The following is a 14144-nucleotide window of genomic DNA, read 5'->3' as shown; positions in this document are numbered from 1 at the left end:
TTGGCTGGACAGGTACAGGAAACAGAACTCTTTTGGTCTCTGTCAATTCTGGGGAACTGAAACCGGAATGCTGTGAGCCCTGACATTCCTTCCCGGGACCCCTGTTCTTTCCTTTCTCGGGGTACCTGGATGAATTTCATTTCTCATCACCCAGCCCCCTCTTCCACCCCAACTCCCACCCCATACTGAATACTTTTACGGCACTGCGTCTTGGACTGATTGTCCCAAAGTGAACTTGGAAAGTGTTCCCCAGGGATGGGGACAAACAAGGAACTTAGTAGGGTAGAAGCGCGGGGGGGGGGGGGGGGGGCTCTCTCTAGAGGAGAGAGACTTGAGGGCTCCTGAGCCCAAGCTGCAGCGTGAGTCAAAGGCCCCAGCTCAAGGTGGAAGAAATACATCTACCAATTGACACCCCCCTATTCCAAAATGCATCTAGTCTCCATAGCAACCGTAGCTCCAAGAGTGCCTCAGAAGCTGCGGCGGGGATAAGCGGAGAGGAGGGATCAGTGTGTAGGATGGGTGGGGGACCAATCAAGGGACGCTGGGTTAGTGAAGGCACTATCTCACACCTGGTTACCCACCTGCGGGAGATTTTGCTCTCTGGACACAAGGAACCCCCTCAATTGAGGCAGCGGGAGCCGGCCTCTGAGGTATTTGCACTCAGTCTCCTGAGATCTATGTAGCCGGGCTCTTAGAGCAGGTTAAAGGGAGAGGCATAGTGAATGGACACCATTTGCGCTGTGTCCCCACCCCTTTAGGGGCTTTGGAGTTCAAGGCTTTGTCCTCCAGAGGGGCTGAGAAACATGAGCAGTTAAATCCATGCAGAAGATAGGCTGAGTCCCCATGGAGGGGGGCGGTGGGCAGAAAGGAAGAAAGTCTCCCTGAAGCCTTGGAGACCCCTGCCCAGGATTTAGAGTCTCAGCGGTCCTTTGATTTGGCTTTCCACACTCTTGACGCAGCCGAGACTATAATAAGCACGGGCTGTGGGCGGCTCTTGGAGGCAAGAGCCAGCAGTGTGTTCGGCCTGGTGGGGGGTAAGGGTTGGGGGCTGAACCGGGTTGTGGGGAGTCAATGGTTTCTTAGGGAGTGTTCTTCAGAACTAGGATGACACACGAGGCAGGAGACACACTCTAGTCTATCATGAAGGAGAGGATAATGGGGAATAGTTAGCTTCTTAATATTGGGGGGCATCTCAGTTTTCCTTTGTGTTCAGTGGGAACAGATTGCTGTCTCACCCAGAGTAAAGCAAATTACCCATGAAGAGAAGAGCTTTGACAGGTGAAGTGGTGTACCCTTTTGAGAATGCTGAGACAGGAAGATTGCTAGAAATTTAAGGCCAGCCTGAGCTACAGAGTGAGTTCAAGGCTAGCCTGAGATGGACAGTAGGATCCAAACCCAGTCTCAAAAAGGAAAAACAAAACAAAAGCTAATGTGGGGCTGAGGTGTAGAGGGGTAGAGTCTGCCTGGGTTCCGACATCTCCAACAACACACACCCCACACAGAAATATGGGGAAGAGGTCTACTCCACCTCCCAGCATCCTCTCTTTGCCCCTCCTTTTTGAGACTTTTTTCTTTTCAGTAGTTGCTCATGTAGTTGAGTCTGAGGCTGGTTTAGGATTTGCTATGTAATGCAGGCCACCCTAGAACTCTTAATCCTGCTCTGTTCTCCTGGGTCGTGGGGCTATGGTGCTAGGATTACTGTCCGTTCTCCTGGGTCGTGGGGCTATGGTGCTAGGATTACTGTCCGTTCTCCTGGGTCGTGGGGCTATGGTGCTAGGACTACTGGTGTGCCCTCTCACACTAGCTCTCCCCTTTCCTAGAACTAAGCCTGGTCCCAACCCCACTCTACTTCCGACGAAGGTGGGATCTAGAGTTCTTTCCTAGGTGGTCCTACTAGGTCTCCTTTTTCATCACCTGGGATATCAGAGGAGACACAGCTGTTGTCCTGTCAAAGGGTTGGATGCAGGAGCTGAACAATACTAGCTTCAGAGGAGCAAGGAGAAGAAGGAGGCATGGGAAGGGAATGGGACTATCCCACCAAATCCTAAACCATCCAAACCTTCCTCTAAACTGTACCCTGGTGTCAGGAGGTGTCCTTGATGGAATTTTTTTTTGACATTTCCTTCCTGGAAAAGTTGCTGAGAATGGAGATGACTGATATCTAGAATAGTCAGGGTTTGATAAAGATGGATTTCTGCCTGACACACTTCTCAGGCAAGGAAGCTTGCTTTTGTGAGTTCCTGGGCAGCCACAGATGGATGAAATATAAACAGATCCCCCAGTTCCTCCGTGGTGGGCCTTTGTGGATGGAGAACAGGCTTGCCAGGGCCCCACCACAGGATCCAAGGCTACAGTGGGCAAGGAGGATGTGGCGGATGGTGTTGCCATGACAGCACTTCCTCCCTGTGTTGTCATCACTTACTCTAATGGCACTCAGGAGGTAAAACGGAAGGCACTAAGGAGGTGAGGGGAAGACAAGAAAGGGAACACAGGAGGAGAGGGACTGTGTCAAGTCCTGGGGACCTCACCACACTGCAGCTATACAAAGCATGCCGCTTAAGTGTGAGTGTGTCCCTGACATAGCACACCTCCTCCCTTCTGCATGTGTGTTTCTCTCAGCTGGAAAGAAGAGGTCCCTGATCTTTAGTGGGTCCTGGGAATGAATACATTACCAAGTCCCAGAACCTCCTGCCCCTGAGTGCCTCTCGTTCTGGACCACCCAGACAGGGACATCTATCTAATGGGTCTGTTAAGCCTGTCTCCCCAACGCTTATCTACTCTCTGCTGCCCAGAAGGTCGGCTCCACAATGACTATTAATTTGTTCAGAGGCGATTTTGGAAAGGGGAATAATGATGCTCCCCTCCACATCTTTGGCCATCCTCCCCAAACGTTCTCATCCTGAGTCCCAGCTCCATCTTACAAACTAGGAAGTAACTGCTTGAACAGCAAGCAGTTATGTTATGACACGGTTAAGCCTTTCTGTGTCCCCTGCTGGTCCCCCAAACAGTCAAGTTAGGGATTGACGCGTCTCTTACCTCGTATGTTGTCCAGTGAGGCCTGGATACCATCTCGGAGATCAGGGTCACCCACTCTCTCTGCCAGCTTCCTGAGTCGGCTTAGAGCCTGCTTGGCCACCTCATGTCGTCTGACTTCTGCTCTCACTGTGGCTAGAGCCAACTGCCTCTGGGCATGCATGTTGCACAGACCTGGCTCGCCAGACTAACAACCACCCCTGGCCCTGAAGCCCATGACCTCCCAGCCCCCAAACTTCAGAAGGCCCCTTCTGCTGTGCCCCAGAACTCCTCAACCCTGCCCGCCCTTCCGTCTGTCGGCCTCACTTCCTGACTGGTGAGTTTCAAACCCACAACCCACACAGTACTTTACTACCTCTTACACCTCCTGCCCCCTCTAGCGTTGGCCCTGCAGCTCTGACAGTCAGTCCCGGCTATGACTCCTGTCAGGTGAAGGGAGCAACCTTAATAGGAGTTCTCCCAGCCTCTGTGGGAGGTAGCTAATTAAGATAGGTGTTGGTTCTGGGAGAATGTGGCCAGCGAGATCACAGGGAGGAGCCTGTATTCTTGGTGATCTGCAAATTTGTCTGAGAATCACACAGAAATCTCCATGCCTCGCTCTGTCACCACAGAGGCCCGTATGCTAGTGTCCAGCTATTCATTACTGTATGCCCAGCCATTAAAGCTAAGACTCAGCCTGCTGAACATCAAGAGTTCAAGTCCCAGTTATTCACACCCTCTGTATACATGTTTCTATTAGCTTCCCTTAGTCAGCTATTCACTAGAACCATCTCCTGTTTATAGGACCCAAGTAGTTATGGGAAGAATGGGTTATAGGGGAGGAAAATAACCTATAGCCAGATAAAACTATGTGCTCCAAGTCCAGCTTCTGTCATAATAATTAGCATGTTTTAAAAATAATAATAATAATTAGCATGTATATAGCATTTAATCATTTACAACATGCTTTCATACATAATAACGACAAGCCGAAAGGGTAGGATAATTTACTACCATTATGCAGAAGGGCAAACTGTTGCTCAGAAAGGTCCATATCCGGTGAAAAAAGATCCGATTGTACTTTTAATTTAATACACACACAACTGAGATACTTGCCAGCTAGTCCCTCAGTACCATTGTTCTGCTCTTGAGTCATGGCCTGATATAGAAGAAAAATGAGGAATTGGAAGCGAAAATGGAGATAAAGCAAGTTGGGGAGGTTGTAGGTAATGGGTTGGCTCAATTATTGTTATTTTTTGGCAGGTGTATGGTGCAGCACGGTGTGTGTGTTCCCATATGTTCTGGTTTCATCTCTTTTACTGTGTTACAGTTCCCTGGCAAAAAACGAACTTAGTCAAGAAGGGTTTCTTTCAGCTATGGTTCTGCGTTATAGCCATTGCTGTGTGGTGTCATAGGCTCACCTGTTTGTGTTCCGCTCTTGTGCAGTTCATAACTTCCTGCCTAGGGAATGGGGCCACCCACTGTGGACCGGTTCTTTTTCACATCAGTTAATTAAGACACCCTCACAGAGACTTGCCCACAAGCCAACCCCACATAGAAAAACTGTCACTAAGCCCCTCTCCCCAGATGATCCTAAACCCTGTCAACACAGTTAGAGCTGCCCGTCACATCATGTGTGTGCGGGTACACATGGACATGTGTGCCTTTGTGTGTGGGGGTTAGTCCAAACTCGTCATTGTGTCTTCCTCGATTGCTCTCCTGATGTGAGAATTTACAAAGGTCTTTATTATGGGGACTCAAAGGGAAATGTAGGCTCACAAAATACAGGACAAGGTAGAAACTGCTATGGGTCCAGCTGCTGAGTCCCCCTGCTCTGCCCAGGGAGATGTGAACAGCCGCACAAGCTTGCTTCTATTCTGACCTCCCAAGAGAGCCAGAGAGACCCCTCCTCTTCCTAATAAGAGATCACGTCTGCACACAGAAGCCACGCCCTAAAACCAGTACCCCAAAACTACTGGCGGAAATGAATTCCCACAACACTCTCCACTGTATTCATTGAGGCAAGGTCTCTCACAAGTCTAGAACTTTCTGATGAAACTAGCTAGCCATCTTTCCCTGAAGACCCCATCTCCACCTCTAGAGTGCCAGAGTTACAGGAAGCAGCCTGCCTGGTCTTTATGTACACTCTGGGATCCAAGTTCTGGTCCGGACACTTGCAGAACAAGCCCCTTATCTCCACAGCTTTGGCCTAATTATTCTGTTTCAAAGACAGATTGAACCTATCTAGATATACCAAATTATTTAATTTTGTATCACTTCTTTTTTAAAAAAAACTATTTTAAAAGTATTTATTTTATTGTTTTTCAAGACAGAGGTTTTCTGTGTAGCCCTCGCTGTCCTGGAACTCACTCTGTAGACCAGGCTGGCCTTGAACTCACAGAGATCTGCCTGCCTCTGTCTTCCAAGTGTTGGGATTAAAGGCGAGCGCCACTATGGATCAGCCATTATTTTTTTAAAAAAATTTATTTATTTATTATGTATACAATATTCTGTGTGTATGCCTGCAGGCCAGAAGAGGGCACCAGACCTCATTACAGATGGTTGTGAGCCACCATGTGGTTGCTGGGAATTTAACTCAGGACCTTTGGAAGAGCAGGCAGTGCTCTTACCCTCTGAGCCATCTCTCCAGCCCCTCAGCCATTATTTATTTTATTTAAAAATTTATTTTCTGTGTATGAGTGTGCCTGCACATATGTATGTGTGCTACGTGTGTGCTTGGTGCCTCCGTGGGTAAGAAGATATTGGGCCCTGTGGAACTGGAGCTATGGATGGTTGTGAGCCACCATGTGGGTTCTGGGAACTGAACTTGAGTACCAACTCTCTAGATCTTCATGCATATTTTCTTGAGGATAGTTTATGAAGGGTAACTGTGGACATCTTTATATTTGAAGAGATAGGGGTTGAGTTTGGATCATTTACTAGTCTCCATAAAAATGGGCTAAACAAGCCGGGCGGTGGTGGCGCACGCCTTTAATCCCAGCACTTGGGAGGCAGAGGCAGGCGGATCTCTGTGAGTTCGAAACCAGCCTGGTCTACAAGAGCTAGTTCCAGGACAGGCTCCAAAACCACAGAGAAACCCTGTCTCGAAAAACCAAAAAAAAAAAAAAAAAGGGGGCTAAACAGTAATAACCGAGTTGCTAGGTACGGGGTATTGACTGGGGCATTTTATATATTCTAGCTCCCTCCGTGCTCACAACAATCCGGGAGTTTCCAGAGTAGCATTGTTAGAGGTAGGTGCATCGCCATCTGTCCCCATTTTATGGCTGAAGTACTTGGCACACACAGATAGTCACAAAGTTAAAACCCTGTGGTTTGACTCCCCTGTTAGGACTAGACTGTAGGGAAGGATTGTGCCATTTCTCACTCCTATTCAAAGGGTACTACGTCCAGATGCTTATGCAATAACGTTATTGACCCATTATACCCCCATCTGGAGTGGAAGTATGGAAAATCGGGGCTGGAGAGATGGCTCAGTGGTTAAGAACACTGGCTGCTCCCCCAGAGGACCTTGATTAAATTCCCAGCATCCACATGACAGCTCACAACTGTCTAACTCCAGTTCCCGGGGATCTGACACTCTCGCACAGACGTACATGCAGGCAAAATGCACATAGAGTTAAAAAAAAAAAAAAGAAAGAAAGAAAGTATGGCCAGGCAGTAGTGGCGCACGCCTTAATCCCAGCACTCGGGAGGCAGAGGCAGGCGAATCCCTGTGAGTTCGAGGCCAGCCTGGTCTACAAGAGCTAGTTCCAGGACAGCTAGTACTATTATACAGGTAATCACTGTCTCAAAAAACAAAACAAACAAATAAAAAGTATGGACGCTCTTTATTTATTCATATTCCAGTCCCGCCCCCACACCTGTGTCATTTTGTGCCAGCCATGTGTTCTAAAGATGTAGAAGACACCAGGGTCTGCGCCTGTGATTTTGTCAGGAATGGGAATGCACCGGCTTCCAAGTCACTGTTTCCACTTGAATTTCTGGCATGGTCACACTGCAGAGGAAGGAATGCAGAACAGGACATGCGTACTAGTAGACACATTTAACAAATGCGTGAGGATTTGCCGGCTGTTGCTATGCTTGACTTGGATCCTCTCTAGCTGGGCTGCACAGCTCAATATTTGTATCCTCTTGCTGTTCCAGAGTGTGACGCACGAACAAAACGATGGCATCATCGTGAGATTACCGTGAAACACGGGGTAAACGGCGGGGAAGGGTTATCCTTGGAGGGGCAGAGCCCCTTCCTCCCACCTTTACAAGCCCCCTTTTTTTTCTGTTCACCTGAGTCTCTCCTCGGATTCCTAATGTTGCACCTCGGAGCACAGGAATCCAGGGTTTTGAAGTTTAGGCTCTGTTCCCTAAGAAACTGTTTAGAAACCCAGTCTTCAGTTTTTTTAAGTTTCGTCCAATGAAGAAACTGAGGGAAGGACTAGGAGGCGGGCTGGTGACGTAATGCAGATTGATTGGCACTGAAATCCTGGATGTCTTGGATTAGCTACGAGTTTCGCCAATCCAGAGGCAGGGGTGGGACGGTGCAGGCGCAGAGAATTGATTTGGCTGGCTTGGATTTAAAGCGATAGAAGCTGTTGGAGTCCTACAAGACGGTCCCCAATACCCTCTCCTCAAGTCCTTGGGACCATTTGGGTCCCCAGAACTGGGGAGATGGTTTGCGGCGGATTTGCCTGTTCCAAGAATGCGTTATGTGCTCTCAACGTGGTTTATATGGTGAGGTTTTGGAGGTGGGGAAAGCTCCGGGACGGAAAGAAGGGAAAATTTCTAGGGCACTTCCGGTGGGTAGAGGGGTTTACTGGGGGTTCTGGGAAGCCTCCCAGAAACTTCCGGCGAAGAGGGAATTCCTGGGGACTTCCGTGGAAGAGAAGAGACTTCCGGTGATGAGGGGTTTGTTTGGTGGTGGGGAGGGGTGGGTCGAAGACTGCGGGCCTATAGTCCCAGTCTTCACTTATGCTCCCTAAGGGGTTCGTATCTCGAGACGCTACTGCCATTGCCCTACGATCCCAGCTATTCCCAGTTACTTGCGAAGAGCGCCCAGAAAGCACATCTCAGTTGGTTACCCATTTATTACAAGGGGACGTGGACTAGCCTTTGGCTGTGCTGCATGCTAGAATTCTTTGGCGATGACAGGGTCTTTGTAGCTAGTACAGGTTAACCTAGAACTTGGTTGTGCTGCGGTTGCGTGGATCACAGGTGTGAGCCACCACATCAGGCTGAAGTGTACTCTGCTTTCTGTTTCTTGCAGCTCGTGGGCTTATTGCTCATTGGCGTGGCTGCCTGGGGCAAGGGCCTGGGCCTGGTGTCCAGCATTCACATCATTGGAGGAGTCATTGCTGTGGGAGTCTTCCTTCTCCTGATTGCAGTGGCTGGGCTCGTGGGGGCTGTTAACCACCACCAAGTGCTGCTCTTCTTTGTATCCTGACCTGGAGTAATTGGGGTCCCTGGGTAGGCTTTTGCTAGAAGGGCAGGGGACCTCAGGTGTGTCTGTTTTTATTCTGTAACTCACAGAAATTGACGTTTTTGTTCTCAACTCGATAAACTATGGTTTTATGGACAGAGAAGGGCCTTGAACTCTAATCCCTCGCCTGCCACATTGCAGTTACAAATTACACTGAGTGAGATTTTTAAAAACAAAAAAATGGGATCGTGCTACATAGTCCTGCTAGCCTGGAACTTACACCAGGCTGGCCTTCACACTGAGATATTTTCAATGGAAACCAGATCTTTTTTGCCATAACTTCCTCTCAGTACATGATCATCCTTGGCTTGGTCTTCATCTTCCAGTTTGGAATCTCTTGCTCATGTCTGGCTATTAACCGCAGCAAACAGGTAAGGTGATGCCCTCTCAAGTGCATGCTTTCCCTGCCTTTAAAGCTAAATCTGACCGTTTCATTACCTTCATCCTCTGAGATGTATGGTTATTTCCCCAAGATGTAGACTCTGAGAAACACACTTAACATTGTCTGTGACCATGACACGCGTCCTGTTTCTGTGGGATTCTGTGTGCTGATTGCCCTTGCTAGAGTGCAGGGGTAGGTTGACACTCCTCTGCCTATATGCTCTAGACAGATGTCATCAATGCGTCTTGGTGGGTCATGAGCAACAGTACCCGGCATGAATTGGAGAGAAGCTTTGATTGCTGTGGTTTGTTCAACCTTACAGCTCCATACCCACAAGACGATACTTCCTGCGGTGCGGTAAGTTCAAGGATTGGGAGCACAGTGAGGAAGAAGTGGGCAAGGGGCAGAGGTGGCCTCAGGGTGAGGTGTCAGTCTTCACTGAGTGATGCTAAAGAAATAGAGGCTGCAAGGGTTTAGCCAAGTGGGGCTCCAGTCTGGGAATGATGTGCATTGTAGCTACTTTTGTCCTCAGATGTGCAAGACCAGGAGTTCTGCATGCCAGATGTGTGGGGAGAAGTTCCTTAAACACTCAGACAAAGCCCTGAAAATCCTAGGTGGTGTTGGGCTCTTCTTTAGCTTCACAGAGGTAATGATTCCCATTTCCTTCATGTAGACACCTGTAAGCCTTAAAACCCAAGACTCAAAAATAACTTGCTTTCTCTCTCCCTTTCCTGTAGATCCTTGGTGTTTGGCTGGCAATGAGATTCCGGAATCAAAAGGACCCCCGAGCCAACCCCAGTGCCTTTTTGTAGATTCGGTCTTCCAGATAGCCTAGACTGGCTCCCAACTTTCTATGTAATCAAGGATGACCTTGGGTTCTGGATCCCCCCTGCCACAGCCCCCAGGTGGTAGGATTACAGGTGTGTCACCACACTCAGCAAGTCTCTGGGTCCTCCTGACTTGGTTTTGCATTCTCCCAGCTTTTTATACCACCCCCCACCTAGAGTTTTGAAAACCTGGGGTGGGGACCGCCATCTGGTTTTTGTTTTAAAAGAAAAAAAGGCCCCTCGCCTCATTTCCTAAAACCCATCAAGTGATAGACAAATTTTGTCTTACATATTTTGATGGGAACAAGATATAGGGAAAGGAAAACTTTATACCTCCCCCTAGAAAATACAGTATACTCTTAGAAGCATGAGCAGGGGCTGCATGCCCTTCATAACCATTTCCCCTCCTTTTGACTCCTTAGGTTGGCTCCAAGGACAAATCAGAAAGTACCAGGGGGAAACAACTTTCTTGGGTGGGGGAGGCAGTGCTGGGGCTTTAGCCCAGGGCCTCACACATGCCAGGCAAGTGTTTCCACCACTGAACTACAGCCCCAGCCCCACTCACAAGTCTTGCCAAGGCAGGACCCAGAATGAAGCAGTGAACTCAAAACTAAAGCCATTTTAACTGAGTATTCAGAGAAAGAAATTGAAAGATTCTTTCTAACCTTGTCAGCCAAAGAGCTGGGCTGCTCATCTGGGTCCTGTGTAACCGTCTACAGATGTTACAGGGAACCTTCCCACGGGGCCCTCAAATCTCCCAAAGGCAAAGCCAATCAGAAAAACATTAAAGAAAAAAAAGACCATATTTCTTTGTCTCGTTTTGCTGTATAAAAAAGATCCCAATATAAATCAGGGAGGGGAGAAGACAGATACACCCACCCCTTAGTGTAGAGAATGGGGGGGGGCAAGAGGGTAAGCCTCCTAAGGAGAAGTGGGGAAGGGAATGTCATTTAAGGCTTAAAATATTCTCTGTAAAAAACTGGAGGAGTCTCCACAGCCCTAGAGGAAGGCAGAGGTTGAGAGTCTCGTGCTCGGTGTCCAGAGACGAAAGGCAGCCCAGCCACTCTTCTCACTCTGGGTCACTTTCTTCCTTGTGCAGGTAAGAGTGCTGCAGGGCACGGAAGGCCGAGATCCGCTTATGTGGGTTAAAAGTCAGCATCTCCTAAGGGGAGAGGCAAAGGTCAGAAAGAATGGAAGAGGGGGTGCCCACCCTACCAAAGCTGCAAGGGGTTCCCTTTACCCCTACTCTGCCACCCACTCACAGCAACGAAAACCACAGCCAGTCCATTAACCAGACCTGGATTCCACGTTGGTCTTTGTGCGTGCGTGTTCATGTGTGAAAGAATTTGGGCGTGGGCGTGTCAGGGTAGTCTGGGGTGTCAGTCCTTCCCTTCCATGGTGCTTCAGAGTTTCTTGTCGATACTATATTCACCAGGCTATCTGGCCTGTGAGCTTCCAGGGAATTCTGCCCCCGCCCCCCATCTTGCTGTAGTAACACTACAGAAGCTGGCTGCCACACACAGCTTCTACATGGGTTCTGGGGATTCGAACTCAGGTCCACACTTCTGCCCTAAGAGCTTCACCCACAGAGCCACCCCCCAGCCCATGTGCAGTACCAGCAGCAGCTGTGCTCCGGATTCCTCCATCTCCGGCACCACCGACTGCACTGGCCGAGGCCCTCTCGGGGAAAAGGCTCCTCGGGGCAGAGAGACCTCTCGAGGCCAGTCGTCTTCTGGAGGCAATCCGATGAGACTGTAGGGATAGGACAACCCTGCTCAGGGAGCCTTTCAGTTGCCCACTGGAGCTGAGCAGAAGGAAACTCAGAAAGGGAGTTTCCTTCCTCCTGACTGGATACTTACTCAAAAATTTTGCCCAACTGGTCGGCTTCCGAGTTTCCACAGAAGAGAGGCCTAAGGCAGAAAAATATCCCAAGTATATATTATTTCAAGAACACGAGCATGCCAGCCATGAAGGCTCAGATTAGAGAGGACGGAGGATGAAGGGGTGTGACGTTCCCAACTCCGAGGCATTTCAGGAGGTTCGCCTGCATCTCCTGAAACACCAACAGGGGAGATTGGGACTACAGCTGGGTGGCAGTGTATGCACCTAACACATACGAGAGCCTAGGTCGGGGTCCAACACGGTCAAAAACAGATACATCTTATAAAAAGACGTGGGTGGGGATTGTAGTTTGGTGGGATAGAGGATTTGCCTGTGTACATCCAGTTCTGATTTCAGCCTCCAACACCATAATTAATAACAGGGCTTGTGGAACTGAAGGTGGCTTAAAGAGTTCCAAGCCCTGAGCCAGGCAGATCTGAGTTCAAGGCTAGCCTGGTCTACAGAGGGAGTCTACAGGACAGCTAAGGCTACAGAGAGAAACCCTGTCTCAAAAACAAAAGAGTTTCAAGTCCCATACTTTCGACGGAACATCTCCGCGAAGATACAGCCAACGCTCCACATGTCCACAGGTGTGGCGTAGGTGGACTGCAGGAGGACTTCAGGGGCGCGGTACCAGAGCGTGACAACCTGAACAGGAGAGGAGACACCAGTGAGGGTCCTTCTTGTGAATCCTAGCTGCCTGGCTTGGGAAACATCAAGTCCAGGATGGCCTCAGTCCTATGGGCAATAACATCCTACCCACCATCCCAGCCCATTTGGGCGGCCATCTTTCTACTGACCACAGGGGTGAGGGCCATCTGGTAGCTGTAGATTCGGGCTAAGCCAAAGTCAGCCAGCTTGACGGTCCCATTGCTTGTCACCAGGATGTTCTCCGGTTTCAGGTCTCGATGAACAATGCAATTTGCATGCAGAAAATCTAGGCCGCTTAGAAACTGCCGCATCAGATCCTGGTTTTGAAGGAGAAAGCACAGACCACTGGAAACTATGGAACGTGGCCAAAAATCCCAACAAGTTCTACCGCAAAGATCCCAGTCCACTTCTCAGTGTCCACCGCACTCACCTTGATGGTCTCAACTGGCAAGCCTGGTGGTGGGGCTTTGTCCAGGTATGTCCTTAGGTCCTGGTCTATGTGCTCAAACACTAGGGTAACCTTGATGTCTCGGTCAGTTCGGGAAGTAGCACAGACATCCATTAGCCTGACAAAAATAAATGGTCACCAACGGGTCAATCTCCTTCGATCCAACGTGGCCCCCTGATTTTTACGGTCCCACTCCTGACCACACACCCGAATTACAGATCCTATTCTTTCCTCCCCACCCAACTTTCTCACCTTACAACATTGGGATGTTCAAAGGCCTCCAACCTCCTCAGTAAGGCCACCTCACGAACTGTGCTGATGGGAAGGCCCCCTCCAGCTCCTCCTCCGTTAGGAACTCTCACACTCTTGAGGGCCACAAAGTGGCCACTGTGGGGATCCCGGGCTTTGTACACCGTCCCATAGGCGCCGACACCGATTTCAGCCACTGGTTCATACCGAGAGGTTGCCATACTCGGAGCAGGGGATCTCCTACAATCACAGAGGCTTCAAATACCAAACTCTCTTTCACAGCTAGTAGGGGGATGTCCCATCAGTAACAAAGGAATTCCTGCCCGCGACTCAGCAGCCCGTCCCCTTCACACTTCCAGAGCCCGCGCCTCAGGTAACACAAAAGGCTCTACCACCAAGCCCTCCAGCCACGTGATGTCCTGGAGAAAAAAGAAGAATGCTTTTCTCTCGGAGGACACCGTACTGGGCACAAAGATCAACACGGTGCACAGGGCGGGCATCGAAGATTCCACACCTCATTCTCTAAAATCACACCCTCGCCCGCGACCACAAAGGCCCCCACTTCCCGCCCTTGGGCCACCCTTCCATAAGCAGCCAGCGACGCGCACCCAAGGGGAGCGAGGCGGCGGTGGTGACGGCGACTGGCACCCCATCCCTGGAAGGGGCTGCACTTACCTTACGCCCGGCCGAGAGCTGGGGAGGTGGCCCTTTATCTGGGCCCGGGAGCCGGTTCCTGAGGCGCCATACACCGGGGATCGGTCCCGCGCAGCTGGACGCTACGGACCAGACCATAGACACAGGCCGCGAGCTAGAGAGGCCCCCTCACCCCCACCCTCACCATGTGACCAGCTGCCAGAGAGGCGCGCGGAAACTGGGGGGGCGGGGCGAACGCCGGACGTTCGGGGCACGTGACCGCCATCCGTCCTGCGCACTGGGTGACCGGGGCGGCCTTGATGGGAGGGGTGTGGTGGAGGAAGGGGGCGCGGACCGGAGCGACCACGTGACCTGTTGCTATCCCACGTGACCCCTTGACTTTGCTCTGAGAAGCAGAGGTGTGGTTACGCTGTGTGGCACGTGACACTGGCTGCCGTTCCCTGACAGCTGAGGAGGGGGGTTGTGGGGGCGAGAGGGTGGAGCACCAGGCGGTGCCATGGCAACCGGGCCAACCAGCGCTCAACACTCGGCTCAAGGCCGAGCCTGAGC

The 14144-nt window shown here is 50.4% G+C and overlaps 2 protein-coding genes across 4 annotated transcripts; one reads left to right on the top strand and one right to left on the bottom strand.

Moving 5' to 3' along the window:
* The first annotated feature begins 7560 nt into the window (after nt 1-7560).
* On the top strand, nt 7561-10517 carry Tspan31 (tetraspanin 31). 2 transcript variants are annotated; one of them, XM_041676575.1, is made up of 6 exons: nt 7561-7758; nt 8291-8458; nt 8794-8874; nt 9111-9242; nt 9418-9531; nt 9623-10517. In XM_041676575.1, the coding sequence occupies exons 1-6, from the start codon at nt 7696-7698 to the stop codon at nt 9695-9697; spliced, it is 633 nt and encodes a 210-aa protein (XP_041532509.1). In that variant the 5' UTR covers nt 7561-7695; the 3' UTR covers nt 9698-10517. The 2 variants fall into 2 exon arrangements, with proteins under 2 accessions (XP_041532509.1, XP_041532513.1); XM_041676579.1 differs by lacking the exon at nt 7561-7758 and adding an exon at nt 7857-7922.
* On the bottom strand, nt 10497-13816 carry Cdk4 (cyclin dependent kinase 4). 2 transcript variants are annotated; one of them, XM_041676566.1, is made up of 8 exons: nt 13617-13816; nt 12945-13360; nt 12675-12810; nt 12394-12561; nt 12132-12241; nt 11572-11622; nt 11329-11464; nt 10497-10874 (listed from the first exon to the last, which is right to left on the bottom strand). In XM_041676566.1, exons 2-8 carry the CDS (start codon nt 13160-13162, stop codon nt 10782-10784), a joined length of 912 nt encoding a protein of 303 aa, XP_041532500.1. In that variant the 5' UTR covers nt 13163-13360; nt 13617-13816; the 3' UTR covers nt 10497-10781. The 2 variants fall into 2 exon arrangements, with proteins under 2 accessions (XP_041532500.1, XP_041532495.1); XM_041676561.1 differs by having other exon boundaries at nt 12945-13181.
* Between the last annotated feature and the right edge of the window lie 328 nt (nt 13817-14144).

This window comes from Microtus oregoni, unplaced genomic scaffold (assembly GCF_018167655.1).
Source record: "Microtus oregoni isolate MIOR12 unplaced genomic scaffold, Mior012 000001F_ref0000356, whole genome shotgun sequence".
Taxonomy (NCBI): domain Eukaryota; kingdom Metazoa; phylum Chordata; class Mammalia; order Rodentia; family Cricetidae; genus Microtus; species Microtus oregoni.
Note: the sequence above shows the minus strand (reverse complement) of the source record. Positions and strands in the feature narration are given on the sequence as shown.